Source organism: Bidens hawaiensis, unplaced genomic scaffold, assembly GCF_021521415.1.
Source record: "Bidens hawaiensis isolate Kalapana, Puna unplaced genomic scaffold, B.hawaiensis_p1.1 tig00012474_1, whole genome shotgun sequence".
NCBI lineage: Eukaryota > Viridiplantae > Streptophyta > Magnoliopsida > Asterales > Asteraceae > Bidens > Bidens hawaiensis.
The window spans coordinates 553,668-571,709 of record NW_027492021.1 but is presented as its reverse complement, the minus strand read 5'-3'; the positions used below and the strand labels follow the sequence as shown (position 1 = coordinate 571,709).

At 35.1% G+C, this 18,042-nt stretch overlaps 1 protein-coding gene across 1 annotated transcript; it reads left to right on the top strand.

Moving 5' to 3' along the window:
• Window positions 1-13,816: 13,816 nt before the first annotated feature.
• LOC143541210 (uncharacterized) lies at window positions 13,817-17,437 on the top strand. Its single transcript, XM_077034091.1, has 4 exons — window positions 13,817-14,078; window positions 14,786-15,375; window positions 16,446-16,961; window positions 17,387-17,437. Exons 1-4 carry the CDS (start codon window positions 13,841-13,843, stop codon window positions 17,435-17,437), a joined length of 1,395 nt encoding a protein of 464 aa, XP_076890206.1. The 5' UTR covers window positions 13,817-13,840.
• The last annotated feature ends 605 nt before the right edge of the window (window positions 17,438-18,042 follow it).

Below are 18,042 nucleotides of genomic sequence, written 5' to 3'. Positions count from 1 at the left end.
GTTAGTTAATGTTTACTAGAGATTAAGGCCATAATCCTTAGTTTGTATTTTTCTAATTAAAAGATTCATGTGTTTAACTTGGTTTCTTGAACTTATCTACTTTACATGATTTTAGGTGGTTAGGGTGTTGTTTTCATGCTAGCTTTCCTTTAATTGTGAGATTAGGTAGTTTTGACAAACTTACTAATCTATGTTATTAACTTGAGTGAACACCCATCATGATGTTTCATTGATAGTATTAGGTTGCCTTGATTGGAATTTAATATTGATGTTTAACTCATGATGTTTTGTCATTATCATTGTTATCTTTGTCACTAAATTTAAGTGGATGCATAGTCTAGGTAGCTTTGTTTGGATTGATTGTTGGTGTATTTTTAGTTGCTTTGTCGTTGTTGTATGTTAGTTAATTAATTTGAAAACCTAATTGCTTGTTTGGTTAATCATTTATAAAGATTTAGTATCAAAAATTAGCCGTGTCTATGGATTGACACTCGGTTCTTACTGATACTTTGCTACAAACGACAGGCACACTTGTCTTTCGTGTGTGGTTTGGTTGGTGAAAACCATTTTAAAACCCGATTTGTGTGAAACTTTTATTTAAATTATATATATATATATATTCACACACGTCAGTTCATGAAATCTTTTTTGAAAGAACTCGAAGGCAGCAGCTTTTATTTCTTCCGGCTCCGTATTCCAAGTTCCAATGCAAAACAAACCGTTGATTCTATTTCTGGATTGGTTACTATTGATCATGCCATGAAAAAAAAACGAGAGTTTTCGTCCCTGTCAACAGCCCACTTAGTTCTTGATATTTGTTTAGTCACCGATGACCCCATCCTCCATGCTTTTAAATTATATATTATATTGTTCCCAATCACCTTAGCTCCTACTGTGTTCAATACTCACCGTTGGATGAAGCGGAGAGATCGGACCCTTTAAAGTCCAAAAAATCCTTCTAGAAGCAAAAGTTACTTTCAATTGTATATCACTGACGGTTGCCATCGATATCTCCCCCACGTCCCGCTATTAATTAATCATACAAAAATCACATAAACACACCATCGGAATTCATTATTTCCATCTATCCGATCTCTCCTCGATAAATCCCGTCATGGACGCAGCCTCTCAGACTTGAAGTTGTTAGGCTCGAAGTAGATGAAATCGGAGTCATCTGTTATGACTTATGAATTCTTCGTGCTCGGTTGATTTCATTTAAACACTTCTTTTTCGTTTTCTCCTTTCTCACAATAGGCACTGTGTACAAAACCAACAATTTAAGGTAATAATCATTCTTCAATTAGCTAGGCTTCTTTTTGGCATTAAAGGGTTTCTTTGTATAATTGGTTATGCGCACCGAGTGATTAATTAAACGCATGCCTCAGTTTTCAAAATTTTCCTTCTTTGATGAAGATGATTTTACGCTTGAAATTTAAAAAAATTGTGAATATATTTTGTATCTAGAAATAATTTAAATTTTGTTTATGTATGTTGTAGGGAATGATGTCTGTACTTTTACCGGAAGTTTAAACACATCACTTGGAAATTTGAGGAACCTATCAATTTTGTAAGGCTTTCATTTGAATAATTTTATATTTTGTGGTTGAACTTTTTATTTACTTTCATTCTTCTCAGTTATGTATCAAAAAAAAATTATGTATTTCTATTGCACACATGAATATTTGTTGTTAATGCTTGCATTCAATTGTTATTTTTATTTTTGTACCTTTTTGCCATCCAAATGAATTGATGCATTAAATTTCATGTTAGTTTGTTGCTTTGTTCAATATTACTCTACATGTGAATGAGTAGGTCTTGATTAAGGATATTATCTTTTAAGAACAACTGAACTATTTGTATGCCTATTTCTATTTATTTTAATGTGGTTAATTCATTTTTTCTTTAATTTGTATTGCATTATATTTCTTTTTCAGGGCAAGCAACAAGTGAAGAATGTTTAATGCAAATGCATTTGTTCCTAATTGCATGTTAATAAAGCTTCATTGTTTAAGAATTGCTAGAACTTACCAGCATAAATGATAATTATTATTTTCTCAAGTTAAACAAATCCGATGTGAAGGACATTCGGATTAACCTGGCAATATCAACTACATTCTGCGTATTTTTTTTCTTACTTGGGTTATATATATATATGTATGTATACACACACACATATATATATAATTTATCCTGATATTATGCTTCACTTTACAATGATAATAATGAAGACTATATGAAATTTACATTATATTATTTTTAACCTCGCAGCTTCCACCAAAGAAGATACCTAGACCACTAAAGAGGCTGATGAAAGTATATGCATGCATGTTATTAAAGAGGTATGTCTTTCTTTGTGTAAACATAGCAACCAGATTCATTTATATATGGGATTATGATCAGATTTGTTATTTCATGTACGGTTGTGCAGCTTTTTGAATTTTGGCCCAAAACAAAGAAATACCAACCATTTTTATGGCATAAATACATGCCATAGCGGATCAATCTTAACCCAACCCGTTTAGCTAGATGTGTTTGCGGTTTCAATACGTAACACAAACCCAAACTATCACGAAAAAAGCTTCAAAGGTTATTCATGATGTAAGCAAAATGGGTTCAAATCGTTTATAAAAGTGTCAATTTTGGTTCGGTTTAAAACGAGTTGTAAGCCAATTGAGTTCAGTTCATGACATGAGTTTCGGTCATTTTGAAAAAAATATTAGTTATGTTTGGTTCAGAGATCGATCGAGGACTTCAACCGTGCAAAACGTGTTTGGCTCCAAACAGTTTATATGCAAAATAAGTCTGGGTCATTTAAAAAAGGGGTCAATTTTTAACCTATTTTATACATGATGATGACTAAACATTCTTTAACTGCAATTAATACTTAAGTACTTTTTTTTATTAAGACCACGAGAAGGTAGAGGACAATGATATTTACAAAATTTCATCCAATGTTACGTGTCTGCATCCTCCAAAGATGCATACATATATTACAATCTTGATAATAAATTTAATAGGTATGTAGTTAACTTTTGATAATCTTTATGTCTTTTGTACAGAAGGATGATTCCCTTAGAGAATTTAGTAAACAAATTATAGAAGACAGAAGATGGATTGTTATATCACGAAGTCATAATTTAAACTGAGTTGTGTTTTTATCTTAAATAGATGTTTTGGTTTAGAATGCAAAGACAATTAGTACTTTCATTATGGCATTAAACTTCCCGTCCAACTGACGTGTATAAAACTAGTTGTTCATGGGCATCTAATCTGATTTCAACTTCCAATTCTGTTAATTCGCCTGTTTCCGCTTTTGCTTCTAGAACATTTAAAATGCTTTTCAGTTGTAAGGTAGCCGCCTCCTCCCTATCCTTTAGATCCATCAACCATCTCTTTATTTCATTTTTTATGTTTTTAATTTGGTAGCTAGACATTTATCCGGTGACGGCTCCAATATGGAAATACTAATCGCTTTGTCGATGGCATTATAGAAGCCTTCTTTTGGCATCAATGAGTTAAAGAAAAGAAACGGACACAGTCCAAATTTATTCTCATTCGTAATTAGAATAAGAGGGCTATGGTCAGACTCCAAACGGTCTAGAGCCGTGAGGGCCGCCCCCGACCAAACGTTCATGAACTCATGGCAAACCAAAAATCTGTCGATCTTGCACATTTTCAGCTCGTTTTCTCTTAAGTACGTGAATTTTCTTCCTCCCATGACATATTCAAATAGGTTTGCATTGAAGATAAAATTATTAAAAGCAGTCGCGTTATAAGGAAGGAAAGTCGAGTTTAGTCTTTCCTCTTCTGACCTTACCTCGTTGAAATTCCCCATCACCACCCAAAGCCCATCTAAAGATATTTTAATACTTACGCTCTGTTCCCGAGTTTCATTTAACAACGGAAAGGAAAGGAAATGAAGGGAAGGAAATAAAATGTTGTGTTCCTGAGTTTCATTAAAGGAAGGAAAGAACAATAAGTGTGTTCTCGAGTTTCATTAAAGGAAAGAAAGCAAAGGAAAGGAAAGGAAAATCGAGGGTTTTATAGTGTAATTTCTTTCTTTCCATTTTGGAAGGAATTGAATGGATGGAAAAGAAAGGAAAATGAATGAAAAGAAAGGAAATGAATGGAAATGTTTTCATTTCTTTCGTTAAGTGAACTCGGGAACACAGCATTAGAGTTTTATCCCATAATGCCTGTTTGTCAGGAAGGGATTGTGGGGAATAAATATTAACAAGATTGAAAACCTCCAGCCTACTCGCAATAGACCCCCTAATCACAATAAAATTCTGGTCTACAATTTCTCTAGTTTTATGAAAGAAGTTGGTGTCTCGGACGCAAAGAAGACCACCAGACCTCCCTATCGAATTAGCACCAACGAAATCAAAAGATGTGGAATTCCACACTTTACTAACAATGTGATTTAAAGTCAAACAATTAAATGCAGGCAAGCCTATATTACTTTTTAAGACAAAACGTGTTGATCAAACCAGCTAGAACTTTTAAAAAAAAAAACCCTAATATAAGAAATCTCACCAAACACAAAAATCCATAAAAACCAAATAGCCAATTACAAAACAACCCAACAAAACCTAATTCTACAAATTTGTTAACAAATAAACGCAAAAAACAATCGTTATGTACTCACTTATGTTATAAATGAGGCTATTATGTTATAAATGAGGCTATGATAAACGAAATAGGACATTGAATTTCACTACATACTCACTTCTATACTCTATAATCGTTCATCACTAGTTCTTGAGTTATAACACTTTTACTTGATAATATTTTTGAGACGGGTGGATAATTATCCCCTCCCACGTTTATGCCGGAGATCCTGACAAGGATCAAGGGCTTTCCTTGTATATCCTGGGCCATTTACTACTTTAACACTAACACACTTGCAATATCTTGAATAACACGCTACCTCACTTACAAAGTTTTATCACTAAATTGCTTCGGTAATTTTTAACCAAAACAATAAGGTTTTTTATGTACAAAATATTGTTAAGGAACTTTTGCATGCAAAAACATAAAGTATGTTGTTTTTTATATGTAAAAAATTGTTGAGAGACTTTTATTAGCATAAACAAAAAGTGTGGGTTTTTTTTACAGGATTTGCCTATGTTTTAAGAGCATTCCTAGTGGGTTCTTCAAATTATATGAGGGAGTTATTCATATTTTAGAGATTGTTAAAAATGGTTGTGAGAGGAGGAGAGAGAAAATGTTACTGTTCATGGTTAAATTTGGAGAAACACACTGTTCACTTCTATAATTTTATAATGTTTTTAAAGTGGTTGTGAATGAAGGAGAGAGAAAAGGTAATGATAAAAGTATAAAAATATATTATTTAATTGAAAATGAGAGAGAAAATATAGTGTTTTTAGTGTAATTATAGAGATGAAGATGGAGAATGGACTGGGAATGCTCTAATTGTTTACCCTGGGGATTAGTAATTTGGGGAAAGGTTCATGTGCATTTTAGTCTTAATATGATAACGTAGAAAATAATACCAATTTATAAAAAAACGAGAACGTAAGAAACAATATCAACTGCAATATCAATCTACATAAATAATTATTTATAATAACAAAGAAAAAACCTAAAAATTACAACAAAAGAATCAAAATCAAGAACAAAATAATAACAGCAAATACCAACAAATACTTATATCAGCAAAAGAAGAAATCTAATAATAACAACAAAATATAAATAAACAAATACTTATAACGTCTCATAATCAAAAATTAGCAACTACGAACAAAAAATAACAGCAAACACTTATAAAAATAAACCTAATAATAACGGCAAATTGGTTCTGACTGTTTTTATGTTAAAAATAAAATGTATTTGATCATGTTTCTAGCAATTTGTTGAATATGTGAATAATTGAATGGGCCTAGTCACTTGTTTGCTATTGGGCTTGGATCTGGATTATATGGATCCTGGTTATATGGTTGAACTTGAACACGGAATTAAGATTGGTTTTTGGCTTACAATTTTGATAACTGACGATGAAAACGTAAACCACATATAAGGTCAAATATCTGCTGGTACGCGACTCAAATTTCTCATCGATTATTAAATTCAATCTTCTGAAAATCTTAGTCTAATTCGATTAAACATTGGGTGTACATATAAACACGCACATTATGATATAATCCGGTTTTTAGAATCAGTTTGGCTTAAACAAGACTTCATATTGAGAGAAATAAAAAATAGATAAGTGAGGAAATGATACAAAGAGATAATTATAATATATTTACTGAAAAATAATCTCATCTAATAAGTAATGATTTAATAAGGGGCTTGGTTAGACTGTTTATTTTGGTCTCACATCACATGCGTGATGAGGCCACTTCAGATACTTTAACACCTAAACACCATGTCAGGTGATTCAAAAGGGGCGTGGGCGCCACCCCTCTTTCCCCTTTCCAGTTAACACATTAGCGCCCCAAATGTTTCTTGAAGGGTGGGGTCTACCTCAATGCATCAATCAACTTTTTTCCTTTTTTTTCCTTTTTTGTGTTCTTTTCATCTAATATAGAATGGATTTTTCATTAAACTCAAAATAAATACAATAAAGTGGCATGTAAACGGGCAACAAGCTGCGCCGCAGCCTCTTTTTGAATAGCAACACCAATACTAACAAAAATGGAGCTTTGGGACTTAGGAGCCGAGAAAGTATCATGCGTGACACGCTGAATCCTGTTCAGAAAATTCATAGCCTCCGGGGCCAGAAAACCAAATCCAAATGTATCAAAAGCAAAAGGGAGAAACGCATGTTGATTCTCTAAACAAGCTTTCTCATGTTTAACAACTTTGCCCGATTCAGCCTTCAACGAAACCTGACTCACAACAAACCCACCATCCCTGAGCCCAACAAGAAGAAAAACTCATGTAAGGTCCACACAAGCTTGTTTTCCCTTACCCACCCAAACACAAGAATATTAGCTGGCCGTAAAGTGGACCTCCCTTCAAACGGATCTGGAAGAAAGTTAACAGGGGCCTCCTTTTTAGCAGAAATCCATGCCCGTTTAAAAACATCGCACATAATATCTCTAACCAATCATGTTTGTATTTAAAACTAGTAATTCTTTGCAATGCACCACATGGTCTCCAAAAGAATCCAAACAGACCTTGCAACAAACTGGGAAAGGCTCATCAGTCTGAGACATAAGGATCATTAGCCGGTACTTAATTAAGGATAGCTCGGTACTACAACACCAGCATATGTTGGACCAATCCTTCAATGAGGATGGTCGTTAGAAAATCCTGAGCCTCTGACATTCAAACACTGCCTTTTAGCGAGGGGTTAGATCAAACTTCACTTCTAAACTCCGAACGATTCCACTAAATAAGGCACCCGTCAAAGCATGTCGGGATTTAGGGGCGATGTCCTTATTAGAGAACCTGTTAAGATCGAAATCTGGAAGTGAAGTACGTAAATGATCCATCGCATGCCCATAATCAGAGTCCAACCCATCAATATCACAGCCCGAAGAATGTGGTCCTGAAACTCCATGATTGCGCTCACGAAACCACAAAAGCATATGTAGATACACCATCGGCCGAACATAAACCCAACCCCCCAAAACAGGCCGAAAATGATGTCAATCTCCATTAGAAATCTCCGAAAAGCTGATTGCCACAAGCCACGATGTCATCAATCGCCCCTCAAAGGCCATTATCAAAAATAGAAACAGCTTACCCCACATATATAGGTTGTCACGTTCTCAAACCGAACAATAGATTTATGACTCCCATAAATGAGCGAAGTAAAAGAAGCTCGTATTGAGGGTCCCGAAGCCTTGGGAGACAACTTATCAGTTCCACAACACTAGATGTCTTTTTCATAGCCAAACTGTTGATAAACCCCGCATCCCGACTTACAGCGCCACCAAGAGTTTCACACCAAGCACCCTCGCAAGGGAACAACCTATCATGCACCTTCACCGCATTGCACGTTGGCCACAAAAAGAAAATTTTCATTTATTAATTTGCTATTTAAACCACAACATTCAAATGAAGGGGCGGGCTAGTAAAGCTCTACTGTCTATGTTGTAATGACATGACATTTTAACTAGCATTTACTAGTTAAACTACAGCACACCGTCTTATAAAAATAGTGTATATTTCTTTCATTCCGGTGTGGTTCTTTGTTATATGACTAATTTGGAGTAGCTTTGGGTTTTACTATATTCTTGAATTTTCTTAACCAATATACACGTCAAATAACAATGCCTTGATAACTACAAATGTTAGGTGAACCGAACTCCAACTCGGCGCTTAATCTTAACCATGGATCTAGAAATTGTTATTATCATACTAAATTTAATGTTTTGTTGTTCACTTGTTTTTAAAAAAGTTAGTTGAAGTGTTATCACTTTTATTGTTTGATGAGATTGTTTTAAAGCAGTGTAGTTTAACCATATTTTGTAATATAAGTAGTTTAAAAAGAAATAAGAAAAATAAGATTGTCTACGTTTGGCCATAGCGCTAACAACCTCCGACCAGAGCTTGTTCATAAGCCTTCTCCTAGTAGCCAATCTTAGAAAGTCGCCAAATACATTTATTTCTTATCATTAACGGATGTTGATAAAATATGAAAAGCAGCTAACTATTCACTGTGTTCTAGCCTCTAGGGTTGGTGATCCAGTGGAAGAGACAAAGTCTCCAAAACACTGAAAGATTCTGGGATCGAGTCCAACGATACGAAAACAAAGCTAACTATTCAGTGCCATCGTTGCCTTCAACAAGAAGAAGGCCATCGTATTAGATGATATAACAAGATATATTAAACATATTAGAGATATTCACAAATATGTATTTGATTTATCATTATCTTGTTACGGTGTTACCTAATATAGTTTGTATAGGTTTATGTTTTCTTCCTTATATAATGGGATTACATTATGAATAATAGAATCAAGTAACGTAAACGTTTATATGGTATCAGAGATTCAAATACATCGAAGAACACCAGAATGAAACGCTAAATGATTAGACCGAGATAAAGCTATAAAATGAAGAACACGTAATGCCTAATTGCCTATTGGAGTATAGATGCTTACTCCTTTCGAGTTTCTCCTCTTTTAAGTAATTTTTAACTTATTAGCACCCACTTTAGCTTCCACTTTTTGCAAACTCGAATTGAGTGAGGAGAATATAAATTTAGAAGTTTAAGTTATAGGGTAAAAATGAGTACAAACCTAAGTCCATTTGTTTAGACTTTGGGTACCAAAATCGAACGTATACACTTTCGACCCTAGTTTAATACAAGACACGTTGGACCAATCTTCATTGCAATTAAATTGAACTTACGCCCACAATTTATGAATAAAAATTTATTATTATTTCATTTTTGGTAGAAAATTCCGATGTTACAATGCATATGAAAATCCAAACATAGATAGATATAAAAAATTTTAAAAATTAAAAACATACCTAACAAAGCCTACATTTATTTAAAAACGAACCTCTAAACATCAAAGCCCTAATCTAAAATTAACAAGACATAAAAATTAAAAGCAGTCATAAATCTACATGCAAAGGGGGACAATGTCGTGCAACCTTTTGTGACAATAATGGTTGGATATTGATATGAAGTTAGATTGAATAAGGGGTGAGGCTTGAGAGAGCCATCTAGTTCCAACTTTTAGTGGTGCGCTAGTGTTTTTTCAATTGAAAGATTTTTAAAAAGTTAGTTACCAATTTGAAGAGTAAGACCCGTAGATTTTAAGAAGGATAAAATGATCATGCATTTGGATATAAATATATAATGACTGAAATGATAGGACTAAAGTAAGAAAAGTAAAAGTATAAATTCATAAATAGACAGACCTGAGAATCTGAGATGAAGTAAAATCGTGAATAGTTTATGAAAATGAAACTATTGAATTGAAAAAAAAAAACAAAAACAAAAAACAAAACAAAACCTTTTTGACTAAAAGAGAGTGAATATAAGTAAACCTCATGGATTAAAATTATACTTAACTCTTATATTAAACTTAGAAGCGAAATACAAGTAATTTTGTTTCTTCTATACGTCCCGTGTAACATACGGGTGAAAAATATAGAAAACGTCAAATATACAAATATGAATTACATAATGAACATTATAACTTTACAAATTATAAGGTACTACATAATGAATATTGATGAATGGATAATTGCATATTTTCTAAAATAAATAGATTAGTAAAATAATTTGTATTTGTATTTTAAAAGAAATCAAAATAAAATGTTAATCTTTACCTATTAAGGAAAGGGGAAGTTAGTATCAAATAATCTTAGTTTTAGTTGAGTTAGTATGCTGCAAACATTTTAAAAACATGGTAGTGAGTTTGATTCTCATAAATAATATATATTTTTTGTTTTAACAATTTTAATTAAACCAAAATAGATAATGAAGTGGAAAATTGTTAAATTAAAAACGTGTACACTTGACATAATATGTGAAATGCCTAGTTAAATGTTATGTAAACAATAGTCTTGTTTTAATAGTATAATAATTAGATTGGATATAGACATATATGTTCATATTAGATATATATTTAATGGTTCATATAAATGATCATTCATCCTTCATTTGCCCAAAACACCATCCGATGTGGAGGTCGCTCACTCGTTCCACCGCTCCCAATCCCTCATGGCCATCGACCCCGCTAGCAAATGTCGCCTCTTTGTAAAGCGACCAACATTATGAAGAATGGCGTGGAGTATTCACTGCCAATATCACTGCTCAAACCTGATCAATTTCAACCCCCCCCCCCCCCCAATACCTCTTTGTAAAGCGACCGACATTGTGAAGAATGGCGTGGAGTATTCACCGCCAATATCACTGCTCAAACCTGATCAATTTCAACCCCCCGCCCCCCAATTATCTAGCACCTCTCTTCATTTTTGGTTAATAATTTGTATTTGTTATTTAACAAAAATCTAAATACATAAGTTTGTATAACTTTTTTTTACATAACATCTAGAAAAATCTTCTTTTTTTCTCGTGAACAACTTTGGGCCAATAAATTTGGTGAAACATATTCATGTTTTTCGAAATACTCGACGATGATGGGCACTCAAAATTTAATGTATTTTAATCAAAAGTTTATAATATTTAGTTATTAAAGAATACTACTGGTTAATGTTAGTTGGCAATATTTTATGTAGTACTAATTTTAGTTATATTAAATTTTGATTTAATTTAAGTTATATCAATATTATTGTTTTAATGAAGTTGATAGTGTGGATGGAAAGGGGTGAGTGAATTAACGTGACGTTGATGTGCCACAGAATTTAAGGGAAGTTAAGAGTACATCTCATAGTTTAAGAAAAAATAAATTTCATCTTACGTGAAATTAGAGCATCCATAATAAGGATTTAAAAAAACATCAAAAAGCATGCCTAATCACCGCCATATCATAAAAACATCATTTTTTAAAAACACCCAAAGCTCATCCTATAAGGAATCCTAAAAATACAAAAAAAAAAAAAAACATTGTCACGTCATCAATATCTTTTACATTATTATTTTTAATTCAAGATCCAATCCCCCCACCTAAGCCCACCACCTGCAAACAGGTATGTTTTTTATAGTTCTTGTGTAAAAATTTCACCCAAAAATGTTTGCAAAAAGCTACACTCACAATAAGCAAAAACGATTGATGTGGTCAAACACCCAAACACTCTCTAAAAATGTCTTATTGGAGATGGTTTTAAGGGGGGGGGGGGGGGGGGGTACCACAATACTCACCAATCCTTGATGCATGTCATTTTCATTTTTTTTATATAAAAAGAAATAATAAATAAAACCATATTAAAAATTATAAATAAAAGGATTCAATTAATAATTAAAAATAAATATTACAAACCAAGTAAGAAGAATTTAAAAATTACTGCCCAACCATATTTTTTCCCTATTTGGTGTTTTCAATCGAGAGTGGCTTCCAACATTTCACCAATCAAATGATTGTGGGGGCGTGCAAAGACCTTCATCTCCTTGTTATACATAACCGTGCTCGTCTCTATTTGTTTCGCCAAGAACTCGATGGTTGTCTCGCTTGCCTTCTTTTTCACTTCGACATACCCCATGTATTTCACCTGTTTCTTTTCGGTTTGGTTCCCACTGAGCTTGATGAAGCAGCCATCTTGCCTTTCGCGTGGCCTTGTTGGTTCTGGGTTTTCGTTTAGGGTCCCCGATTCGAGAAGAAGCTCCCGGATTCTTACGACCTTCTTCTTTTGTCAGAATTACTACCCGAATCTTCATCCATTAATGATACCAAGGCCCATTTTAGCATGTGTTGTTACAATCTCCCACGAGTCAATGTGAGTAAACCTGTTCGGATTAGTAATCCTTTAATGCCTTCTTCATCACATCAAGATCGGCACACCTGCTTTCTCGTAAGCATTCCTATATTATAAAATATATATTAACACAACAATTATTTATATTAACGCTACAAAAATATATATTAAATTATAAAATAAATTTTAGCACTTGTATCCAAAATCCATTGAACTCGGTTATTTGAGGTAGAAGCGTCTCCCATTTTGAACGAAGTTGATGAACATTCTGATCGCTGCCAATAAATGAAGTGTAATGTACAACAACCTTTTCCAAAAAAACTATCTCTCGTTTGTTGATTTCCAACTTGTTTGCCTTCTGAGCAATGACACCATGAGTTACATAAAGCTACTTCCTGTTTGTTTCCCCATTTCACCTTAGTAACCCTATTAGCAAAAAAAGCTTCATTTTGGTCTTCTTCTTTCATCATCATCATCATCATCATCATCATCATCATCATCATTAACTTGACGTTGAGTTTTCGACACAAAGTCTACTTCATTGGGATCTTCATAAAGAGGGATTGGGCTTTCCGGAATGTAAGGTGAGGATCGTGGAGTCGGGCTACGATACGCAAATGGGTCGAACGTATCTTGATCGTCCATAGAGTATTCATACCGACCGGGTGAAACGAGATTAGGCCTACCCATGTGGGTATGTACAAAAATGTGGCGACTTAGCATGAGAACTAGGTTGTGGTTGAATATAAAATGGTTGCGGTGTATATCCTTGGAAATTTGAGCTCGAACCGGCTCACACGTTGGAACCACGCCCTAGAGTTCGAACCGGCTCGCACATTGGAACCGTGTCCTCTACCGGCTCCTCTCGTGTTTGAAACCCCCTGGGATGTGGAAGATTTTTTGGTTGATCGATTCTTAGAATTCTCTCCATAATTTTTAGTTAATGATTCTTTTGTTTTTTTGGTTGTGTATATGTAAAAATGGTAAATGGTGGAAGGTTAAATAGAAAAAAAAGTTTTTTCTTTTTTTTTAATCCCCCCCAAAAAAAAAAAACAAGGCGAATTCGTTTCTCATTTATGTTTTTTGGGTTCACTTCTTTGATTGTGTAGCTATTTATAGTAACACTTAAAAAGCAAATGGCCAAAAATAAAACTTAGGTGCTAATAAAGATGAGACGTGCAAACTAAAAGAAAAAGAAAGTTGCGTGAAGTTATTAAATTCGGATCAAAATACTTAGTTTGTCATTTATATAAATTCTCCACATTAAATAATAAAATAAAAATAAAAAAGTAGTTAGTAAATATTAAATAAAGCTATTTTGAACAAGCTTGGAAAAGATGAGTATAATTAATTTGAATTAGTTTGGCGCATTCTATAACCAGAAAAATAGACAACAAAACAAAACAAAGCAAAACCAAAAGGCCAAAAGGCTTTGCCGGAAAAGTAATGTCCGGCAGCTTTAACCATCACTCACTGTTCCATTCCACCACATTCATTTATTCAAATGGCACTCAACTTTACACAATATCTTCTGATGACGTCATCCCTTTTAATCTTCACCGCCGTCGTCTGCCTTTCAGTCGCCGGAGTTAAACCGGCGTATCTGAAATCAACGCCGGAATCCGATTATGCCGCCGTGGGTGATCCCGGAATGAAGAGAGATGGGCTGAGAGTGGCGTTTGAGGGATGGAATTTCTGTAATGAAGTCGGAGTTGAAGCTCCGGCGATGGGTAGTCCACGAGCTGCCGATTGTTTCGATCTTCTTTCCACCAGTAATTATTATTATTATTATTATTATTATTATTATTATTATTATTATTATTATTATTATTCTGCAAATTATTGGTTTTCGTTTTTAAAATATTAGTGTTATTTATTTGTACATTTTTCTGTGAATTAGTTGATTTTTGTTTTTAAAATTAGAATGATTAACTTGGTTTTTTTTTATTTCAATATGATTTTCATTCTTAAAATGGTTATATTAGTGTAACTTTTCTTCATTTTCTGTTCTGCAAATTATTTGGTTCTCATCCTTTGAATGATTCAATTGTGTAATATATTTCAAATAACTTGGTTTTTAAAATTATCTTTCTATCTTAAAAATGGTCAAATTGATGTAATTTTCTTCATTTTTTGTAAATCACTTGTTTATTCATATAATGGTCAAATTAATATAATTTTTCTTTGTTTTCAGTTATAGCAAATTATTTTGTTTTATTTTCTTTATTCTTTTCAATTTAGGTGGTTTTCATCCTTGAAATGGTCATTAGTGCATTTTTTTCATGTTTTGCTTTTTATTTCTTCATTAAATTGGTTAAATTGTTTTCAACTAAACTTTGTTAACAAATTATTTTAATATATAACTACTCTCTACTATTGAAATAATTACATTTTTTTAATTGACGACTCATGCACCTATCTACTTAACTTTTTAAAACATATTTACTGATTTCTAACTGTTGTTGGGATTTCTTTACAGGTAAAGACGGCTACTGCATAAACCACAAAGTAACCGAACACGACAACCACCTTGGCGTGGGCAACCCATTCCCGAGGCTAAACCCTAAATCCCTCAATGACCCCGACCTCTACGCAGCCGAAAAGGAGCTCTACCTCGGCGAGCTCTGCCAAGTGGGGTCCACCGGGACCCACCCATGGAAGTTTTGGATGATCATGCTTAAAAACGGCAACTACGACACCACCTCCGGCCTGTGCCCGGAAAACGGCAAAAAGGTGCCCCCGTTTTCAATGCGGGGAAGATTCCCATGCTTCGGGGCAGGGTGCATGAACCAGCCGATGTTGGATCATCAGCCCACGGCTATTGAATATGGTAAAGACAAGCTGGTTATGAGTCAGATTTCAATCAATGATCCAAGTTCCAAAATTCAAAGTCCAAAGAAGAGTATTCAAGAAACTAAATGCGTGGTCAAGGAAGAGATTCAAGCCCAAGGAAGGACGTTTAAGGATCTAAAGAAGCAAGTGTTACTTCAAGCTAGGTGGAGCTCAAAGAACATTGCAAGAGATCAAGAAAAGCTTCGGGAAAATCAAGAGAATGATGACAAGCGTGAAGTTGAAGATCCGTCAATTTCGAGTAGGAAATTAGGGGGTGAGTTGGATGAGTCGGATACAACAATTGAGGGGATGATTGTTGGCACAATTGTTGTTTGGCCCAAATGTAAAGCCCAGCCCAAAAATTATTATGGTTTATTATATTTGGTAATGTCTTGGCTAGCAAGTTTGGTTAGTCTATATAAGCCGAGTTATGGTTAGACATTAGAATAAGAGAAGTTGATGTAACCAAGTTAGGGTTCATCAAGAGTCAAACCGAGTTAGGGTTTGAGAGTTTGTAATCAGTTTTTTAAGTTATATTTTCTGATTAATATAAATGAGAGTTAGTCGTTTTATTCGTGTTGATTATCGATCTGGGACTTGAACCTTTTCTTCCCCGAAACAATCCACATTTGTTTCAAATGATACACGTTAGAAAACTTTCCATGAAACAATAGACTAAATTAATCTGTTTATCTGATTATTATTTGTTATTGAAAATAAGGTATATGGTTTTTAATGATCCCAACTATTACCTTTTAGTCACTGCTGGTCCCAACTAATGAATTGGCTACTAATGGTCCCAACTTTTAAAGTATTTGTTCCCAACGGTCCGCGACTAACAGAATCCTAACGTCGTTAATTTCAGGTCGGTGGAAAACTCAATTTTTTCCCCAAAAACTCAACATTTTCGTCCCAAACACCTTGGTAACTTCGTATCGGACCTTTAGGAACCTTTCTAGTAAAAGCCCCAATTATTGAGGTCGCCGGAAACCTTAGAACCATCGTCGGAATCGGTTGATGGTGCTCAAGTGGTGGTAAATGGTTAGCGGTGACTCAATTGGTGAGTGGTTGTGGTGTTCAGGTGGTATTTTCCGGCAACAAATTTGAATTTTCCGGCCAAAAACGTTTTCCCGATGACTTGAAACTAACGGCGTTAGGATTCTGTTAGTCACGGACCATTAGGAACAAACACTTTAAAAATTTATTGGTTGAGACTAGCAGTGACCAAAAAACAATAGTTGGGACCAATTAAAAACCAATATACCTTGAAATAAACATTTTCATCTAATTTGGTCTTTAAAACACAGCTTCCAGAATCCCCCAATTTCAGAGTGAAATTAACCTTAGATGTCAAAAAAGGTGGTGGTCCCAAGAGCCAATTCTACCTGATCGACATGGGCAGTTGTTGGAAAAACAATGGTCAACCTTGTGACGGCGATGTGTTGACCGACATTACTCGATACAGCGAAATGATCATCAATCCCGAGATTCCAGCGTGGTGTGCCCCGTCAGCACTTGCCAACTGTCCGCCGTACCATATTACACCCAACGACACAAAGATCTACAGAAATGACACCGCTAGGTTCCCTTATGGGGCGTACCACTATTATTGCGCACCCGGGAATGCGGCCCATTTGGAGAAACCATATAGCACGTGTGACCCGTATAGCAACCCGCAGGCCCAAGAACTTGTGCAACTATTGCCCCACCCGATATGGGCCGAGTATGGGTTTCCAACAAAGCAAGGAGATGGGTGGGTCGGGGATGCACGGACTTGGGAACTTGATGTTGGTGGGTTGTCTAGTAGACTTTACTTTTATCAGGTATGCTTTACTATTATCGGGCTAAAATGGGTTCGGGTCATAATGGAACGTTTTAGGCTTCCGGGGTTAAATTGGCCACAATAGTTTTTTTTTTAAGTTGGCTCAAAATAGTTAATGTGTCAGATATGATTATAAAAGTTATATTATTTTAGTGTTTTTTATTTTCTAAAAAAAATGGTTTTTAAGGTTTTATGTATTAAAATTACCAAACGTGTCAAATGTCAACATGAAATAGTAAAACAAACGTGTCAAGCATGTAAAAAGTAGAAACCTTAAAAGGTTTTTAAGGTTTCTACTTTTTACATGCTTGACACGTTTGTTTTACTATTTCATGTTGGCATTTGATGTATAAGATAAGCATAAGTGCATAACCTGGATCGACCTATGTATAAACAGATTGAAATTGACATGTTTGATTAATGCAGGATCCTGGGACTACAGCTGCAAAAAGGTTATGGACGTCGCTAGATGTGTGAAGAGGTAGGTCCCAGCAAAGCCCAGTTGGACCCGCAAGACTCACCTAAAAAAGGGACGTCTGCGCAGAAACCAACTGGATCCGCAGGACCAACCATGCTCAGAGACGTGACGTCCTTACGCGCAGTACGCAAGCTGGTCCCGCAGGAAATGCCTCCCGATGGTGAAGGACTCCGCCTGTTCCCGCAGCCTCGGATACAAGCCATCAGGGAAGGCCACCCGCGCAGCAAGGCTACACGCACAAGGCACTTAGCTCTCACTCAGTGTCACCTGAAGGAATGAGCGAAGCCGGGAACAATCCCGCACAAGGGCGGGAGGGGGAATACTCCCGCCCAAATAAGCCAGTCCGTACGATACAGGAAGATCTTCTGTACTGTACCTGACGAGGTATGGGAAAAAGATCTGACTAAAGATACGACAGCTTATTGACAACAGTATGGCGAGCAGCATGCTCCTGCACTGTATGTCACTATTAGCCGCTGCCTACTCACCAACTACTGCCATACCACGTGCGTAGCCGTCAGTTGGTGGAACAGGAATAGTATACAGCAGGCCTGGTCGCTATCAGCCGCTACCTACCCATCAACTACCAGCAGGGCACGTGCGT

Coding starts and splice junctions, on each gene's coding strand:
- LOC143541210 (XM_077034091.1), top strand. CDS start 13,841: ATGACGTCATCCCTTTTAATCTTCACCGCCGTCGTCTGCCTTTCAGTC. Junction 15,376..16,445: donor AGAATGATGACAAGCGTGAA/GTTGAAGATCCG, acceptor TTTAAAACACAG/CTTCCAGAATCCCCCAATTT. Junction 16,962..17,386: donor GTAGACTTTACTTTTATCAG/GTATGCTTTACT, acceptor TGATTAATGCAG/GATCCTGGGACTACAGCTGC.